Source organism: Camellia sinensis, chromosome 10 (genome assembly GCF_055761805.1).
Source record: "Camellia sinensis isolate YWXY chromosome 10, ASM5576180v1, whole genome shotgun sequence".
Lineage (NCBI taxonomy): Eukaryota > Viridiplantae > Streptophyta > Magnoliopsida > Ericales > Theaceae > Camellia > Camellia sinensis.
In genome coordinates, this window is record NC_138970.1 from 7,933,069 (window position 1) to 7,951,383 (window position 18,315).

The following is an 18,315-nucleotide window of genomic DNA, read 5'->3' on the forward strand; positions in this document are numbered from 1 at the left end:
CTGATTTATCTGAAAGTGGTTCATCGTCGAACAACTGTCTTCTTGAATAAGCCAAAGCTACTATACATTTGGGGAAATCATTGGGTGTCAAATACAATGGGGAAGAGGATGTTGTATTGAGCAAGATAATTGACCTTGAGCTCAAGGATAAAGAGAGAATCTCCAAAGGGAAGGCTCAATAATTAAATCTTGCAGATGAGCGAATTAAGTGTATCACTTTGTTTACTTATGAAGCTACTATCTTGGAATATTAGGGGTTTGGGTAAACCAGAGAAGATGGGCAGAATAAAAAGTCCTATAAAGGATAGGCATGCAGACATTGTTTTCCTTCAAGAGATCAAGAAAGCAGTGGATTCAAATAATGTTGTTAGAAGGCTTTGGGGGTGCAGAAATATGGATTACGTGTCTGTGGATCCTGAAGGCTCTGCTGGGGGGCTTCTATGTATTTGGGACCCTGCTGTCTTCCAACTCTCTAGATGTTGTTGCAATAGAAGGTTCATCTTGCTTTCTGGCTCTCTGTATAACTCCTTTGATTGTGTTTTGATTAACATACATGCACCAAATGATACCAGTGCTAGATGAACTTTATGGGTTGATATTCTCAAGCTCAAAGACCATTTCCCTGCTCCTTGGTGTATGGGTGGGGACTTCAATGAAATCAGACATATAGGTGAAAGGATAGGCTGCTCCAGGAGGGATAGGGGGATGAAACATCTTAATGAGTTTATTGAGAAATGTGATCTTAATGATCTGCCTCTTCATGGGAGGACATTCACTTGGTGTAATGCCCAGGAGTCTGAGAAATGGAGCCGTATAGACAAAGTACTGCTTGGTCCAGAATGGTTGATCAATTTCAGAATAAAGCTATGGGGGCTGCCTAGATTAATTTTAGATCACCGTCCTCTGTTGATGATGGAGGATGAAAGAGATTTGGGGCCCAGACCCTTCAGGTTCCTAAATGCCTGGTCTTTTCATCCAAGCTTCTCCAAGTTCTTTGTGGATACCTGGAGCAGCATTTCTGTTACTGGATGGGCTGGCTTCATACTTGTACAAAAATTAAAGAATTTAAAGCTACAACTAAAGAAATGAAATGTTGAGGTGTTTGGTAATGTCTCATCCAAACTCAAAGTTTTAGAGGAGGAATTACATGCATTACACATCTTGGCAGAAGGAAGACCTTTGGTTGAAGTTGAAATGGAAAGAAAAAAAGTGGTCAGAGGAGAGATGTGGAAGCTGCATAGAATGGTGGAATGGATCTGGCATCAAAAATCTAGATTGAATTGGACTATAAATGGGGATAAGAATACTAGGTTTTCCCATGTTTTTGCCAATGCCAGACAAAGTAGAAATATGATTAACTCTATTGAAGTTAATGGGGAGTCTTATGAGGATCCTACCAGGGTTAAAATTGAGGTCAACCAACACTTCAAGAAACAGTTTGCTGAGGATTGGGCTAAAAGACCTGTCTTGGAAGGGGTATTCAAGACCATTGAGGCAGATTATGTTTCTCACCACCTGGTCTCAAATTTCAATGAAACTGAGGTATTGGCTGCAATCAAGGATTATAATAGCAACAAAGCTCCTGGCCTTGATGGGTTTAATTTGCTGTGCTGTCAGAAATTTTGGAAGGTCGTGAAACCTGAGATCATGCAATTTTTTGCAGACTTCCACAGGAATAGCAAATTGACCTACGGCATCAATAGCACTTTTATTAGTCTCATTCCCAAAGTGGAAAATCCCATTGGCCTATCTAATTTCAGGCCTATCAGCCTTGTAAGTTATCTCTACAAAATTCTGGCCAAAGTATTAACATATAGGCTGAAGCCAGCTCTACCCTTAATCATTGATGAAACGCAAACTGCTTTCATAGGTGGGAGGAACATCTTAGATGGGGTGTTCATTGCCAATGAAGTGGTGGATGGATGGAAGAAACCCAAGAAGCATGGTCTAATCTTAAAGCTAGACTTCGAGAAAGCCTTTGATTCAGTTAACTGGAAATTCCTATTCTCTCTGATGTCCAACTTTGGGTTTGGGATTAAATGGATTTCTTGGATGAAAACTTGTGTTTCTACTGTCAAAATCTCTATTCTTGTGAATGGTTCACCAACTAGCGAATTCTCTCCACAAAGAGGTCTTAGGCAGGGCGACCCGCTCTCACCTTTTCTATTCAATATAGTTTCTGAAGGCTTAAACATACTTTTGGGCAGAGCAATCAATCTTGGCATACTTAGAGGGGTGCATGTTGGGTCTAAGGATGTTCTTTTGTCTCATCTGCAATTTGCAGATGATTCAATTCTCTTCTCTGAAGCAGATTGGGATCAGTTGGTGTTTATTAAAAGAATTCTAAGATGCTTCAAAGTCTTATCTGGTCTTAGAATAAACTACCACAAAAGCATGGTGTGTGGTGTTTGGTGTGGATGATGCTCTTTTACTCTCTTTTGCTAAGCTTCTCAACTGTCAAGTTCATAGCTTACCTCTAAGATTTCTGGGTCTGCCTCTTGAAGCCAACCCTGGAAAAAAGTCTACATGGAAACCTGTGCTTGACAAGATCAGATTCAGACTTTCAGGGTGGAAGCGAAAATTGTTGTCTTTTGCAGGTAGACTAACTCTAATCAAGTCTACCTTAACTAGCCTACCAGTATATTTTCTCTCTTTATTTAAAATTCCAGAAGGTGTGGCCAGAGAATTTGAGAGGATTGAAGCAGCTTTTTTATGGGGTGGAAATGGCCTAAAAAGGAAAGTTCATTTAGTAAAATGGGGGGAGGCAACAAAAAGCATTGATCAAGGGGGTTTAGGCATTAGAAGAATCAAAGATGTAAACGCTTGTCTTTTGCTCAAATGGTGGTGGAAATGTGGAACTCAAATTAATTCACTTTGGAGGAGAGTTATTTGTAGCAAATACAAGATAGATGAGGCTTGTTGGAATCCACCAGTAATATTCTCTTACAAACATTCTAGAGTTTGGAAAGACATCTTATCTATTGGAACTCATAACAGCATTATTTACAATTTTTATGTGGACAACTGCCAAATTAAAGTGGGGGATGGAAATAGAATTAAATTTTGGCATGACAGGTGGTGCGATAACTCCTGTCTTAAGATTGATTTTCCCATTCTTTTTAATCTTTCAATTGATAAAGATGGCACTCTTCATCAATTCTTTGCAAGGAAGACCAGCCCAAATAATTGGAATTTTCCCATCAGAAGAGTGCAGTTCACTTGGGAATTAGATGAAAAAACTAGATTACTTGGAGTCCTAGCTTCAGCCCCTTCTCTGACTCTCCATAGGGCTGACTGTTATATTTGGGCAAATGCTTCTGCAAGCTCTGGTGAGTTCTTTGTTTCTTCCCTCTACTCTTTTAGCAATTCCACCATTGGTCCACATATTCCCATCTGTAAACATATTTGGAATAGGGCTGTCCCACCTAAGGTTTATTTTTTCTGTTGGTTGGCCTGTGTAGACACCCCATTTTTGACCGACCTTAAGACTCAAACGTCACCATTTGAGCGCTCGGTGATGTTGCATATCGTGCTCGTTCTGAGGTTGCGGAGTCTCGGCTGCGAGCCTTGCCTCCGGACTTCGGAGCTCTTTTGTGCTTTGCCTCGGCTTGCGAACCAGGTCCTGTTTTCTTTGTTTTCTCTTCTCGAAGGGAGGGAAAGGTCTCGTAGACCATCTCTCAGTGGCCGTAGGCTACGTTTCGTGGTCGTAGGCCATTTTTCCAGTTTGGAGCCCAATTTTTGGTTTTCAAGGCCGTCGGCCGTGTGCCTCGGTTCGAGACCGCTTAACTACCTCCGTTTGCTCCGATTTTTGGCACACACCTTATTTCCTCCCTTTAGAGGGACATTGTGGCCCGGGAGACCACCTTTGTGGTCATACGCCACTTCCGATGCCTAACAGCCTGTTTTCGGGGCCTCGGATTGCGCGTTTTGGCCCCCGAACCTTCGTTTTACATCCGTTTTGGTCCATTTTTGGTAGGGACCCTATTTTCATTGCTAGGGAGATGGTAGGATGGTGGGAGGCCACCTTTTCCCCTGAAAAACCAATTTTCTCATTTTCTCTCTCCAAAAGCCAGATTTTCTGACAGAAAGCTGGTTTTTCTCACTTTTGAGCCACAATTTCTGGCTTTGCATACCACCATTGTGTTGTGCTCATCTGGGAGGCCACCAATATGGGTAGGCCGACCAGTATTTCCTCTTGACCCTTTTGAACCCCTCTAAAAAGCTGGTTTTTTTCTCTTTTGGGTCACATTTTCTAGTTTTTAACCACACAGCTGTATTCTACTCATCTGGGAGGCCACCTTTCTGGGGAGGCCGACCAGCTTTTTTGCTTGACCCTTGTGACCCCTGGTCGGCTGACCAGGGGGAGTGGCCGGCCGGCCACCTTAGCTGGTCGGCCATTTTTCGGCTTTTTGCTCTTCTCAAGTGCAACACAGCTGTGTCAGCTGTGAAGCATTTGACCCACTGTCCGAGGGTTTTGTCCTTGTTTTGGTCCTTAAAAGGGGGTTTTGACCCCTTTGCTTGGTTGGTAGGAGGAGTTTGACCCTTTTGGTCCTCAAGAAGCTTGACCCCTTTGGTCAAGCTTCTTTTAGAAGCTTTGAACCTCTCTCTTGGCTTTTCCAAGAAGCCTTACTTCTCTCCCTCTATATAACCAACCCTCCATCTCATTTTGCAAGGGTTAGACATTTGGTTAAGGCATACACACTCCATCCTCCATAGCCTTCTTCTCCAAGCTCCAAACCCTAATATTCTTGGTCATTTTACACTACACCTCTAAGCCTAACACCTTCACCATCCATTCTAGCACCTTGGAACTCATTTTCAGAGGTTCAAAGCTCACTTTCTTGGTCCAGCGTTGGCTGCATTGCTGTGCTACAAGGGTAAGTCCTCATTTCCCCCATTTTTGCATTATTTTGCTCTATACTTTAGCTCCATTTTCAAGCATTTTTGAGCCTTGGTGTAAACTAAAAATAGTCTTATTTCGAGCTCCTCTTCATGTTTTTTTAAGAATACTTTTCTGTTTGAGGTCTCCTACCCCCTTGTATGCTTTATCTATCTTTTAGGGCTTATTTTGCATGATATATTAGCTTTATTTGTGAGCATTTTTGGACCTTGACCTAAACTGAAGAAAGTCTTGTTTTGACCTCCTATTTAAGTTTGATTGAGGTCACTTTTCTGTTTGGAGTCATCTTCTTCCTTGCATGCTTCATTTCATCATGCTTTAAGCCATGCATTTGAGCATTTGCATTGGTCTTGTTTTGGCATCTTAGCCACTGAAATCCAATGGATTTTCAGTGGCCTTGATGTATCTTCGAGCCCTAAAATCATAGAGGAGTGGCCCTCTCACCCCTCATTCTCTTTACTAGCACGGTTGGCCTTCCAAAGGGACCCTATTTTTCATGCATTGAAGTCATGTTTCAGGCCTCATTCTGAGGGTTTTAAGGTCTGCCTAAGCTCTATCAAGAGCCCATTTTGCCATATTTTATGTCTATGATGCATGTATAGAGCAATCTCATTCAAGGCCTTTCAAAGGGGCCTTTCTCTGCATGTTTTCGAGACTGATTTCAGGGCCTATTTGGTGGGTTTTAGGGCTGTCATAACTCATTTCCAAAGGTGGTTTTTCCATGTTACTTGTCTATCTTGTATGTGCTTAATAACCCCTTGTATGGCCCTCTAAAGGAGCTCATCATTTTTGCATGCATTGGTTGCATTTCAGTGATTATTTGGGCATATTTTGACATGTTTTATTCACTGTTTTTGGCTGGTTTGATGAGTTCTCATACGCCTCATATACATGCCATGTAAACCATGCTTGCTAGCCGAATTTGCATGCTATTTTTGTCCATCATGTTAGCCCTTTTTGGCCATGCCTTAAACTAGAAATGTGCATTTTTTGGGACTGCCTTGGCTCTGTCTTTATACTTAATGGCCAATTAATGCTTGCTTTGCATATTTATAATTCAATACATGTGCCTAGCTTTGAGTTTCGGGGCTTATTTCATGCATCGGGTGCCATATTTCCATGTTTCGGGACCGTTTAGCATCATGTTTCAGTGCTGAAAATTACATGTTTGTATGCCATCTTTCATCCCTTGTCATGCTTTGGTAAAGTGGCATTTATGCCTTAGGTTCGGTCCTTGGAATTCGTGCATGTGTGCATGCATTTCGATTCTCTCATTTTCATCACATGGCCACTGATGTAAGTGTGGCTAAGGTCCACTCATGTTGGTGTAAGTCCATCGTGCATTGTGTATGCCATTTCGGTCCATAGCATTGTGTATGCTGGGTTGTATGTTAGAGCATTGTGTATGCCATGTTACGTCGCGCATTGTGTATGCCATTTCATAGTATTGTGTATGCTGAGTTGCATGTTAGAGCATTGTGTATGCCATGTTACATCGAGCATTGTGTATGCCATTTCATAACATTGCGTATACTAGGTTGTATGTTAGTCGCATTGTGTATGCCATCTCATTTGCATCGTGTTTGGGATAGGAGTTAGCCCAAGCACGGGAAACGAGGGACGTTTCGTACTCCGAGTGACGGAACGTGTCTCAATTCCTGGTCGCCGACACTCCGGATTACCCATGATGGAGTTTAGGTTTTGTTGTGTTTTCATGTGCATTCATTTCACATCGAGTCGTGCAATTCGACTCCTCGGCCATCATGCATCGAGATGCGTGATTGGTGGCACGAGGATCGAGGACTACACTCTCTGAAGAGTAGTCATGCATACATATGTGAAAATACTTTTTCATGTCCCTTTGTTGCTCTCTGTTGCAGTAAATCAGAAATCAGCGGCCTTCTGGAGCGTTGTGCAATATTCCAAGAACAATTGCAAATAGAGGCAAACTGGGGCATCGTAATGGATTTCTGCGCAAGGCAACTCAAGCATGCATCATTCATCATTTGGAACAGAGTTGAGGCGATCCATGGATTTGCGTGCTAATTTACCTGCTTTCCTAGATTAATTTGTTAATTAATTAGGATTTTGTATTTATTCGAACTGTACTATTTATTCGGACTGTATATTATTTATTCAGACCCTCTGAGTGAGGGCGCAATTGTAATAAGTGTGCGTGCGTGTGATGTATGTTTTCCAACCCCGCGTCTTTCTCCCTTTTATTTACTAGCTTATGATGGTCAGATTAGGGCATATTTCAATTAGCATACAGTATGATAGCATGTTTGCATTCATTCATCTGTCTAGCATGCACCGGGCTCGGCGTATCATACTAACTGCATTTGTATTTCAATTCCGAGTTGAATACTTGTTAGTTGTAGCATTTCACATGCCATCTTTAGAATAGCCGAGCCTATCTTAGTTGTATTTTGCATGTGTTGCATTAGGCATTTCTGTATAGTTAGGATCATGCATGGATTTCTAACATAGCTTTTGTTTTGGCTTGGAGTACTCGGTAAGTGTTTATAGTTTAGCATCCTTGCATGTGTGTGAATGACTGCCATGATAGCATGCTTACCATGAGGCTATGTGCTTATATGATATAACTACCTGAATGCCTGTGGGTGAAGGTTGAGTTATTTGAATTGGAACAATTCATCAATTGTGAGTTTTAAGCCCACTCGAGAGTGGCAAATCATCACGTTTTCTAAGCCCACCTGAAGGTGGCAAATCCACATTTTAGCCTACTTGCGAGTAGCAAACCGTTTTCAAAACAAATATGAGATGTTTTGTTCCAATTCAGGCGATCCAGTCTATACTTGTATGCTGTGCGCATCACATAGTAAATCTAGGCTAGTAACCGGAACAAGAACGCATAATATTTTCAAAACTAGATATCATGGTTAGTAGAGGCCGATCTTTGATCGAGCGAGCGGGGGTGCTCACGAAGTGACCTTCCCCAATCGTACCCAAGTTCCCAAGCCAAGGCAACTTTGGTAATGACGGACACGTGGCCTTAGGCAACGAGTCAGGGTTTCCTAAATTTCTCCAAAATAAAATATTTAGGTGGCGACTCTGTATCTGGCAAAGCAGTCCATGTTTGGCACTTCTTTCAAAAAAATCTGTTTTCAAAAACGATTTGCCGGATTTGGACTCTTTGATGATTCATCGGTCTTGCATTGCACTCCACGAGATTAGATACAGGACCGTGACACAAATTGAGTCCAAACTGTAGTGAGGCCCAAGGGCGCGTCTACAGTTTCTGGCGACTCCGCTGGGGATTTAGAGAACTTGACTCGAACTCATGATATCTTGTTTTGACTACACTTATGTGTTTCTTTGCATTGCATTTGCATTGGTGCGCCTAGGACACCGTGTTTGCCATCTGCTATTCCTGAGCGGTTTGCCAGAGGCTGCGGCCATAAGGCTTACCGGTTACGAGCTCTGCCAGTATGGGAACACAAACCCCGGTTTTACCGGGGCACCCTTTTGACCATTCGACCTAGTGCATATTAGGAATCCGTAGTGACCATTCCAAACTAGGACAGGTTGCTTACCTGATAGGTTGTTTGAAACCACTGCGTGCATAGTGAAACCCTAGTTCCTAACAAAATAGGACAGGGAAACCTTACCCCAACATAGGGGTGTTTTGGCTCTCATTTGCCTGCTATGTGCTGTTAGGGTGTGCCTCTACAGGGAATGCACGTATCAGTTTGCAAGTTTGGGTATCAGGCCTGCGGGCGTCAGAATGTGAAGAATCAGTTTTACCAGAGGGTATCAAATTTGAGGCGGAATTTTGGGGGCAGAATTCAGTAGAGGGCACAGTCACCTTGCTATGCTCGTATCTGTTTTGGTGACGTTGAGCTGAGGTGCTGTCTGTTTTCTCTTTTGCTAGGTAGTCCTGGAATCATAGCTTCAGAAGGCTCCACTATCTCCTAGGTACATTGGATTTGTGCTGATAGATTTTGTCAGGACAGAGACTCAGTTCAAGGGTAATCAGGGCCAGAGAAGGCTAGTCAGGCACAGACCACCAGTACAACCGCTACCAGATCAGTGATCTTTGAGCAGTCGGGTTGAGATTTCTGAGCCTACTGCAGACACAGATATACCAATTGCTCAGTTAGATCAGGACAGTATGTCAGGCTTAGAAGAGATGGTGTGCCAGTTCCAGGATAGTATGAAAGCCATGCAGCAAGACGCTGTCCGTCAAGCGGAATTCGCCAAGCAGCAGGTCGTGGTCATAGCCCAACAGGCAGAGACAATTTCCAGGTTAGAGTAGCAAACTAGAGTATCTACTTCACACCAGGCTCCTCCCCCACCAAGAGTTCCCATACTCGGGGAGGCAACCTACGTCCAGGATGATACGGACATTCCAGGCGGGCCAGCTCCGCCCTCGGTTCTACCCCAGCTATCTAAAACACCCACCAACCTACCAGACTCCCTCTCTGAGTTCGAGATGGACCCCACAGCATTGAAAGTGAGCAAGCTTGAGAAATTGTTCAAAAAGTCTCAAGGGGCCCACTCTATTCCTGATATAGAAGGTGGTTATACCAACTCAGTGGTGACCTTGCCAGAGCGGTTTAAAATGTCACATATCGATCGGTTCGATGGCTCTGAAGACCCAATGGTGCACCTCCAACTGTTTTCTGATATCTTGAGACCAATAGGTTTGACCACAGCCCAGAAATTGTCACTATTCGGCCGAACCCTGTCTGGGATAGCCGCAATCAGGTATGCAAAATTGGAGAACTCTGTGAAACAGAACTGAGAAGAGCTGGCTGAGGCCTTTATTGCTCAATACTCCTACAACACACAGATTGAGGTCACAACTCGTGATCTTGAAGTCACCCGCCAAGAGCCAAATGAGGGTTTCTCAGAGTTCGTGACGAGATAGAGAGCAAAGGCCTCAATGATGACTACAAGACTTTCCGACAACGATCAGATCAAGATGATTGTTCGGAATCTACATGGCAAGTTACTGCAAAAGATGGTCGTTCTACCTCTGTTTACCTTTCCAGCCCTTCATGAAATGGGGGTTCAAATCGAGGATGCCATCAGACAAGGGATCTTTGCAGAAGATAATGAGCCTTTGAAGAGGAATGTTGCTCGCAGTTCCAATGCTACTACTGATGGTAGCACAGTTGTGAAATGCTCAGAAGTAGACACCATCACCACTTCTCTTAATGGCCAAAAACCAACCCCTTCAACTTGGCCCCAAGCCCGAAAATTCCATCCTCTTTATATGAGTCTCTCTCAAGCTTTGGAAAAGTTGCGAGAAGAAGGGCACCTAGAACTTCTAGAACCCCAACCCCTTCCAAATCCTCTTCCACCAAGATATGACCCAGCTAAATACTGTGCCTATCATCAACAACACGGTCATGATACGAACCGTTGCATCCGCCTTCGTCATAAGATTCAGGATCTTATTGACGAAGAGACCCTGGCTCCACCAAAAAGATCTCAGGTTAGTACTGACCCGTCACCTCTACATCTCAACCTCATCCATATACTGCCGTCCACCTACGACCCCAGCGTATACATCACCCCGGCCTATCTACCCAAGCCTGAGGTGTTTATCCCGGAAAGCATGGCCTTATGCATGATGGGTGCATCTGAACCCTAATCATCCCAAACCCATGAACCCACTACTTCTGAGCTGATAAGGATGATCGAAGATCTTCAGAGAATTGTGGCAGATCTGGCCTTTGGAGTCTTGGCTCCGTCATCAGCCACATCACATACTAAGGAGTTCATGTCAAAAGGCTCCCCAACCTTGGGACGGGCTGCGTTGGAAGAAGGCCAATCTCTTAGCAAAGTGGAGTCCAGTGATAAGAATAAGGCAGGGGCAAGCATTAGTCCCCATGAACACCTTTTGCGGGCTGTTGAGGCCTTGAAAGCTGAAGGGCTGAACAAACAAGTGCTCGCAGTTGTTGCAAAGACTGTGGATGACACTTTCGCCACTCAAGTTGGGGGCAGTCTGAATCAAGGGGCAAGCCGAGACAAGGGATGTCGTACCAGAAACACCCCTTTCAGCTCCAATCCTACACTCGGAAGAGATCATCAAAAGTCAGCACCTGCCGACCCTTTCGCTGGTACATCCAACACAACCAGCTCATAACCTGCCAAATACCCACCTCGGGGCCAATGGGTGTTCACCCCATTGTGCATGTCTCTATCAGCAGCCTTGAGGGTCCTAATTAGAAAGGGGGATCTGAAACCCCTGGAGCCGCGGCCACTGCCAGATAAACTTCCTCCCTCCCATGATCTGGCCAAGTACTGCACCTTCTATCAACAAACTGGTCATGGCACTGACAATTGCTTTCGTCTTCGCCACGAAGTGCAAGATTTGATTGACAGCGGTGTCATTGTCGCGCCGAGCTCTGCAAAGTCTATCAGCCCTGGATTAGTGAACTTGGGGGATAATGTGATGTGATTGGGGGATGAACCACCTGCGGGCGGCGCTCAGTTTACTTCAAATATAGTGGATGGCATGCACTATTTTGAGCACATTTGCGAATGTTGTTAATCTGTACTTTCTGACTTGGGTATTGGGTCAGTCTTGTTGTTTTGTACAGAGTCAGTCTTTTCTTACTGAGTTAGTTGGGTCTGTCTTGTTATACCGAGTCAGTCCTATTTTGTTGGGGTCGGGTGATTTCGGGGGTGTTACCTCGGACATCACTTGCTTGTTTTGTCTTTGTCTTTTCGTTTTCTTTTGAGTCAATTTCTGCCTTGGAGCCAGTAATGCCAACAGATCTGAAACGAAACAGCAGTAATTTTCGCACTCTTGTGTTTGCTTCTGCCATGCGCTAGTTGTGCCGGGATTTGAATGAAACGGCAGTGCATTCCACCTGCTCTCTTGTGCCTTGAAATTATTGCATTGACCTAAGGTTTTCAAAACTTTTTTGAACACTGTGGTGAAAACGAAGAAGAAGGAATTCCTCGGGTTTTGCAAAAATTTAATCAATTGAGAGAAAGAGAGGTATGCTAAGCCCTTAATGAATGAAATCATGCTTGTTAGTGTGAGTACTGGGAAGGATCCTGGCTTGATCCAGATTGGTTCTACACTGTCTTCAGCGCGAGTGACTGGTCGTTTTCTTAAAAGATTCCAAAAAAATGTTTTGCGCGGTCCTGCGAAGACCTGTGTGGAATCGCTCTTGAGATTGTGCAGCCTAGGATCGCTCTCAGCCTCGAGACTCCACCCCTCTTGATTTCAAAACTTGAACTTGGATTCAGAATGTTCAACGGTCAACTACAATGTAAGGCCTGTGTGGCCGGATCAAAAGCAGCCCGTGAATTAGCGGCGACAAGGTCAGATCAAGAAGCTTGCGAAGCTAGATCAGGAGCACCCCTCGAACTAGGGGCAAAAGAATTTCAAATGTGCTCGAAGAGTCAAAGATGAAGATCAGCGAGAATGCCAAATCCCAGAAGGGAGAAAAAGAAAAAAGTATTGGTGAAGGACAACCAAGTTCCTATCTACAACACTAGGGGCAAATTCAGCCCCCCATTGGATGGATTCCTACATCATCAGCGAACAACAACCATTCTCTTGGATTCAGATGGCTTCGAGATCTCAAACCATTCTACATGGACAAAAGCTACACTTTTACCCTTGAGAGGCTCGCTGGGCCGAAAACCAGGAAGGGCGACCCAGGCAAAATTTAGAGCAAGAAAAAAAGGAAAAGAAAAAAAAAGAAAAAATGCAAGGAATAAAAAAAAGAAGAAAAAGAAATGAAATGAAAAAATGAAGAAAAGATAAAGAATAGAAACGAAAAGAAACAAAAAGAATCGAAAAGAAAAGAAAAGGAAAACATAGCTTGCAAGGTTGAAAACTCGAAAGGGCGGCCTTGGCAAAAGTTAGAGCGCAAAAGGAGAGGTTAAATACACGAGTGTACCTTATACCCCGAACTACGTAAGGCTTGATTCCCATCTTTGGGATACGTAGGCAACTTCACTCTGAAGTCCAGCCGTAAAACACTTCAAATCTGACTGTGTCCATGTGATGGTTCTGGTCATCTTTGTCTTCTCTGTATCTGAGAATTTGATTGTAATTGTCACTGCGAGGACTGGTTGCCATGTGCTGCGGCGCTATTCAGACTAGGGGCAACTTTCCGTTGCCATACAATGTGCCGCGGTGCTATTCAAACAAGGGGCAACTTTCCGTTGCCATGCAGTGTCCTTCAAGCAAGGGGCAATTTTCCTTCGGATCTGAGGTTGTGCATCTCAAGGGTAGGTTCCGTGCTCATTGAGCAGTGGTCGTTTGCAAAAACAGTTTTTGAGAATTTTTACTGAGGTTGACTATTCTCTTGAAAATTATTCCACTTTTCCAAAACTGGACCATTTCTTGGGCCCAAAAAGGAAAATTTTCAGTGCTCATAACCTAACTTGCATGATTTTAAATCAGAAAATCGAACAAACATGTTAATCTAACTCTCATGTTGGTCAAAATTGTTTTAGCAGAACGTAAAAAACAAAAAATGGTCAAAATAATGAACTAGGGGCACAGTTGAGTCAGGCTTCCTGCCTTTCCCCCGTTGTCAGTGCATTTGCCAAAAAGGGCACCATACTTGCCAAGAAGGGCACTCTCCCTACCAGAAAAGGGCACAACTGAAACTGTCAACAAAAGGGCAGAAAGCTCTCACATCCTCCAAGCAACGAGGTATCAAGCCAAGTGCGAAGCATGAACCGGAATGGGACAAGATATTTCACTCCCTTATCTGGACAGATCTGATCACGTCCAAACTCCCCCGCGGAGCATCGTCAACCGATGTCAACTGCAGATGTGCTACACACCCAGTTGTGGCGCGACCCCTCTGTGGGAAAGTTCACTGTTATAAGTAGAAGGAAAAATCTAGCAGAATGCTAGGGGCATGAGCCCGCAATTTCTCGTTTATCCATCAAACACCCAGGGGAGGGATAAAAAAATGAGAGATTAAAGAATAGAGAGATGTGCGCTGAGAGAAAAAGTGAAGAAAAGGGTTTTGTGAGAAAAATAGAGCCTGAGGGCCGAGTGATGTGAGAATCACAAATGAGAAAGGGTGGGAAACAATACCCGAAGAAACTGGCTCCTCGCGAATTGAGAGGTCTCTCGTCTTTGTAACACGTCTGTGTGTCGTGTCTCGATTCTTGCTTTGAGTCGTTCCGAGTGTGTCTCAATGTGTTTAGGTTGTTTACCTTTTGTTTCCCGTTGTTCAGTGTTTTTCGCTGTGTTCAGTCGTAGGCTCAATACCCGGTTAAGAATTCGTTTATTAATTTCAAAATGATTCGTTTTGTGCTCAGGAGTGCCGTGCCATTCTCTACATTTGTGCAAAATAAGATTTGTTCTTTCACAAAACCGCAGGGTTCAACCCAGATCGTATGAAAATAGTAAAACCAGGACCTATTTGAAGCTATGAAAGTTCCGGGCTGCAAAGCAAAAGAAAAGAGGGAAAATGTCAGGCATCTGAGTTTGTTTCAGCTTCTGCAAGTTCTGTCATTGCACCCCGTGTATTCAGAATAAGCAGTGTCTTGTATAAGCCGTGTGTTCAGAATAAACAGAATATTGTGTTATGAGCTGCGTGTTCAGAATGAGCAGTATGCTGATACGAGCTGTGTGTTCAAAGTGAACAGAGTACTATGTTGACTGTTTCAATGTTGCAAGCCAGAATGGCGATCAGAAGTGCTCTCCCTGAGTACCATTTCCCGTCAGAGTAAAGCAGTTTACTGCCACTCACTCCATGAGGTGCTTTCTGCCACTTTGTTTGTTTATCGCATTCCCTAAACGTCATGCTCTACATCGCTTGTAACATATACTGTATCATCGTACTTATTGCATTCATTTGCATCTTGTATTATCTCTTATTATTTATCCTTTTACGCCGGGCAGCGCTTAGGATCGTGGTCCCCCGGGACTTAACTTAGGATGCGTGGAACGTGCTCCTCAGTTACCTGACCTCTTTTCACGATTTTAGCGTGGTTAGAGTGTTCCTTTTCTTACGCGATTTCAGCGTGTTTAGAATTTATCTCAGGTTGCGTTGTGTACACACCTGGGCGGTTGTTTACCTGACCTCTTCTCATGATTTCAGCATGGTTAGAGTTTGTTCCTTCCTTACACGATTTCAGCGTGTTTGGAATTTGTTTGCCTCTTTTCACGATTTCAGCGTGGTTAAAGTGTCCCGTTCCTTACGCGATTCCAGCGTGTTTGAAATTTATCTCAGGTTGCGTTGTAGACGCGCTGGGCGGGTTGTTTTTGGACCTCTTCTCATGATTTCAGCGTGGTTAGAGTTTGTTCCTTCCTCACACGATTTTAGCGTGTTTGGAATTTTTTTACCTCTTCTCACGATTTCAGCATGGTTTGAGTGTCCCGTTCCTTACGCGATTCAAGCGTGTTTGGAATTTATCTCGGGACGCGTGAAGCACGAGCCCGAGCGGTTGTTTTCGCACCTCTTCTCACGATTTCAGCGTGGTTTAAGTGTCCCGTTTCCTCACACGATTTCAGGGTGTTTGGAATTTATCTCAGGTTGCGTTGTGTACGCACCTGGGCGGTTGTTTTCGGACCTCCTCTCACAATTTCAGCGTGGTTTGAGTGTCCTGTTTCCTCACACGATTTCAGCGTGTTTGGAATTTATCTCAGGTTGCGTTGTGTACGCATCTGGGCTGTTGTTTTCGGACCTCCTCTCACGATTTCAGCGTGGTTTGAGTGTCCCGTTTCCTCACACGATTTCAGCGTGTTTGGAATTTATTGCAGGTTGCATTTTGTACGCACCTGGGCGGTTGTTTTCGGACCTCCTCTCACGATTTCAATGTGGTTTGAGTGTCCCGTTTCCTTACACGATTTCAGCGTGTTTGGAATTTATCTCAAGTTGCGTTGTGTATGCACCTGGGCGATTGTTTTCGGACCTCTTCTCACGATTTCAGTGTGATTTGAATGTCCCGTTTCCTCACACGATTTCAGCGTGTTTGGAATTTATCTCAGGTTGCGTTGTGTACGCACCTGGGCGGTTGTTTTCAGGCCTCCTCTCACGATTTCAGCGTGGTTTGAGTGTCCCGTTCCTCACACAATTTCAGCGTGTTTGGATTTTATCTCAGGTTGCATTGTGCGCGCACTTGAGCGGTTGTTTTCGAACCTCTTCTCACGATTTCAACGTGGTTAGAGTGTTCTTTTCCTCACACGATTTCAACGTGTTTGGAATTTATCCCAGGTTGCGTTGTAGACGCGCTGAGCGGGTTGTTTTTGGACCTCCTCTCTCAATTTCATTGTGATTGGAGCCTCCCATTCCTCACACAATTTCAACGTGTTTGGAATTTATCTTAGGTTGCGTGGAACGCGCTCCTGATTTGTTTTCTTTCTTCTTCCTCCACTCACGAGTCCAGCGTGGTTGGCGTATGTCATCATTTTGCATCTATTGTACTCTCTGTTGCATCGCATCTATTATCTATTACATCACATTTGTTACATCCATTGCATCGTATCTGTTTTATTGTCTGGTCTAGGAGACCTTAAATCCTCTGGTCTAAGGAGACCTTAAATCCTGCATCATCATTCGCGCTATTTTGCGCATCATACTTGCGTTTTACTTGCATTTCATCGCACTATCTTGTGCACTCTCCGGTCTAGGAGACCTTAAATCCTCTAAAGGTGCAATTCCTTTGGTGTTTGTCGTGCCCAAACGACTTCTGATGGTCTGGTATAGCCACCTGCCTGTGTTTGCGGTGAGTTCTTAGGAGACCAACTGAGATGGTGGAAACTAGAGTTCAAATGGCTCATGCCTAGAACACAAAGGTTCGGGATTTCCGAGACTAAAGTCTGGTTTAAATACCCAGGGGTCTATCCTCGGCTTGAAATCCGTATGGCAGCCCCATAGATTGAGATAGCATGTGTATGCGCCTCAATTCTAGATACTGAATCAACCTAGTCTGTCACCCTGTTGGAGAATAGGGAAAGCTGCAACCATAGTCAGGCAGAAAAGTAGTACCTGCGGTTCAACTGAGAAGAAGGAGGAGATTCCCACATCAGCATGAGGTAGGACATTGCTGAGGTAGGTCATTGCCACATGCCCCTGTAAGGTACCTTCGCTTTCTAACTACTACATCGTCTAGTATGTCCATTATATTGCATATAGAATACATTGTATTATAGTTTGCATGCATTTACTACATTATCCATCTATGGCTTGCGCCTTTCCATGTTGAGCTTGGTCTGGTATGTGCCCATACTTTTCACGTCGAAGCATGGTTATGAGATTTTGTGTACGCACCTATCCTACTAATGGGATTGTCGTTTGAGGGTGACGGCACCATTTCTGTGTTAGATATGGTTTGTTTGTGTCCATGCCTTTCCTAGGCAAGATACGATTTGGCCGCGCGCCTTATCCATTGCATTGTAGTGTAGTGTGTTGCATTCAGCATTTAAGATCATGATCTTTCCTCAGCAGATCATTCCTCACTTATATCATGCCACCCAATTACTTGTATCTTGTGTTCCGTCTACACACACATGGTTTTGCATATGTACGAGCCTATTCCACTGATGGGATTGTGGTTTGAGGGTGTCGGCACCTTTTCTATGGTAGACGGATTTTGCATCTCCATCATCTTTATGATATTTGTGTGGCTTTATACTGCTTGTGGTTTGATCATCTCAAATGCATTGCATATCATTGGCATTGTTTCATTACATTGCATTGCATAAATTCTGAATTTTCAAACCGGCTTCGCGTAGTGTATAAGTCCAATTTTCAAATCGGCTTCGCATAGCGTATAAGTCCAATTGTCGAAATCTTCTTGCATATCATTTTGCATTTTGCCCCCGCCTGCGGGCATGCCTGCAGGCACATCTTTGTTTATCTCACTTGTTTGTCTGAGTCTTCGGCCTTGTCGAAAATGGGTCGTCTCTGGGCTTTGACATTCACTCCCGTCAATTACGACTTTTGAGTTCTGTCAAAGAGGGACAACTGTAGACACCCCACTTTTGACCGACCTTAAGACTCAGACGTCACCAGTTGAGTGCTCAGTGATGTTGCATATTGTGCTCGTTCTGAGGTTGCGGAGTCTCGGCTGTGAGCTTTGCCTCTAGACTTCGGAGCTCTTTTGTGCTTTGTCTCAGTTTGCGAACCAGGTCCTGTTTTCTCTGTTTTCTCTTCCCGAAGGGAGGAAAAGGTCTCGTAGACCATCTCTCAGTGGCCGTAGGCTACGTTTCGTAGTCGTAAGCCATTTTTCCTGTTTGGAGCCCAGTTTCCAGTTTTCAGGGCCGTCGGCCGTCTGCCTCGGTTCGGGACCGCGTGCCTTGGTTTGGGACCACTTAACTACCTCCGTTTGCTCTGATTTTTGGCACACACCTTATTTCCTCCCTTTAGAGGGACACTGTGGCCTGGGAGACCACCTTCGTGGTCATACGCCACTTCCGGTGCCTAACAGCCTATTTTCGGGGCCTCGGACTG

The 18,315-nt window shown here is 44.2% G+C and overlaps 1 protein-coding gene across 1 annotated transcript; it reads left to right on the forward strand.

Annotated features, from left to right (window-relative positions):
• Nucleotides 1–276: 276 nt before the first annotated feature.
• LOC145800114 (uncharacterized) lies at nt 277–1,089 on the forward strand. Its single transcript, XM_082889757.1, has 2 exons — nt 277–459; nt 607–1,089. The coding sequence occupies exons 1-2, from the start codon at nt 277–279 to the stop codon at nt 1,087–1,089; spliced, it is 666 nt and encodes a 221-aa protein (XP_082745883.1).
• The last annotated feature ends 17,226 nt before the right edge of the window (nt 1,090–18,315 follow it).

Coding starts and splice junctions, on each gene's coding strand:
- LOC145800114 (XM_082889757.1), top strand. CDS start 277: ATGGGCAGAATAAAAAGTCCTATAAAGGATAGGCATGCAGACATTGTT. Junction 460..606: donor TATGTATTTGGGACCCTGCT/GTCTTCCAACTC, acceptor GATATTCTCAAG/CTCAAAGACCATTTCCCTGC.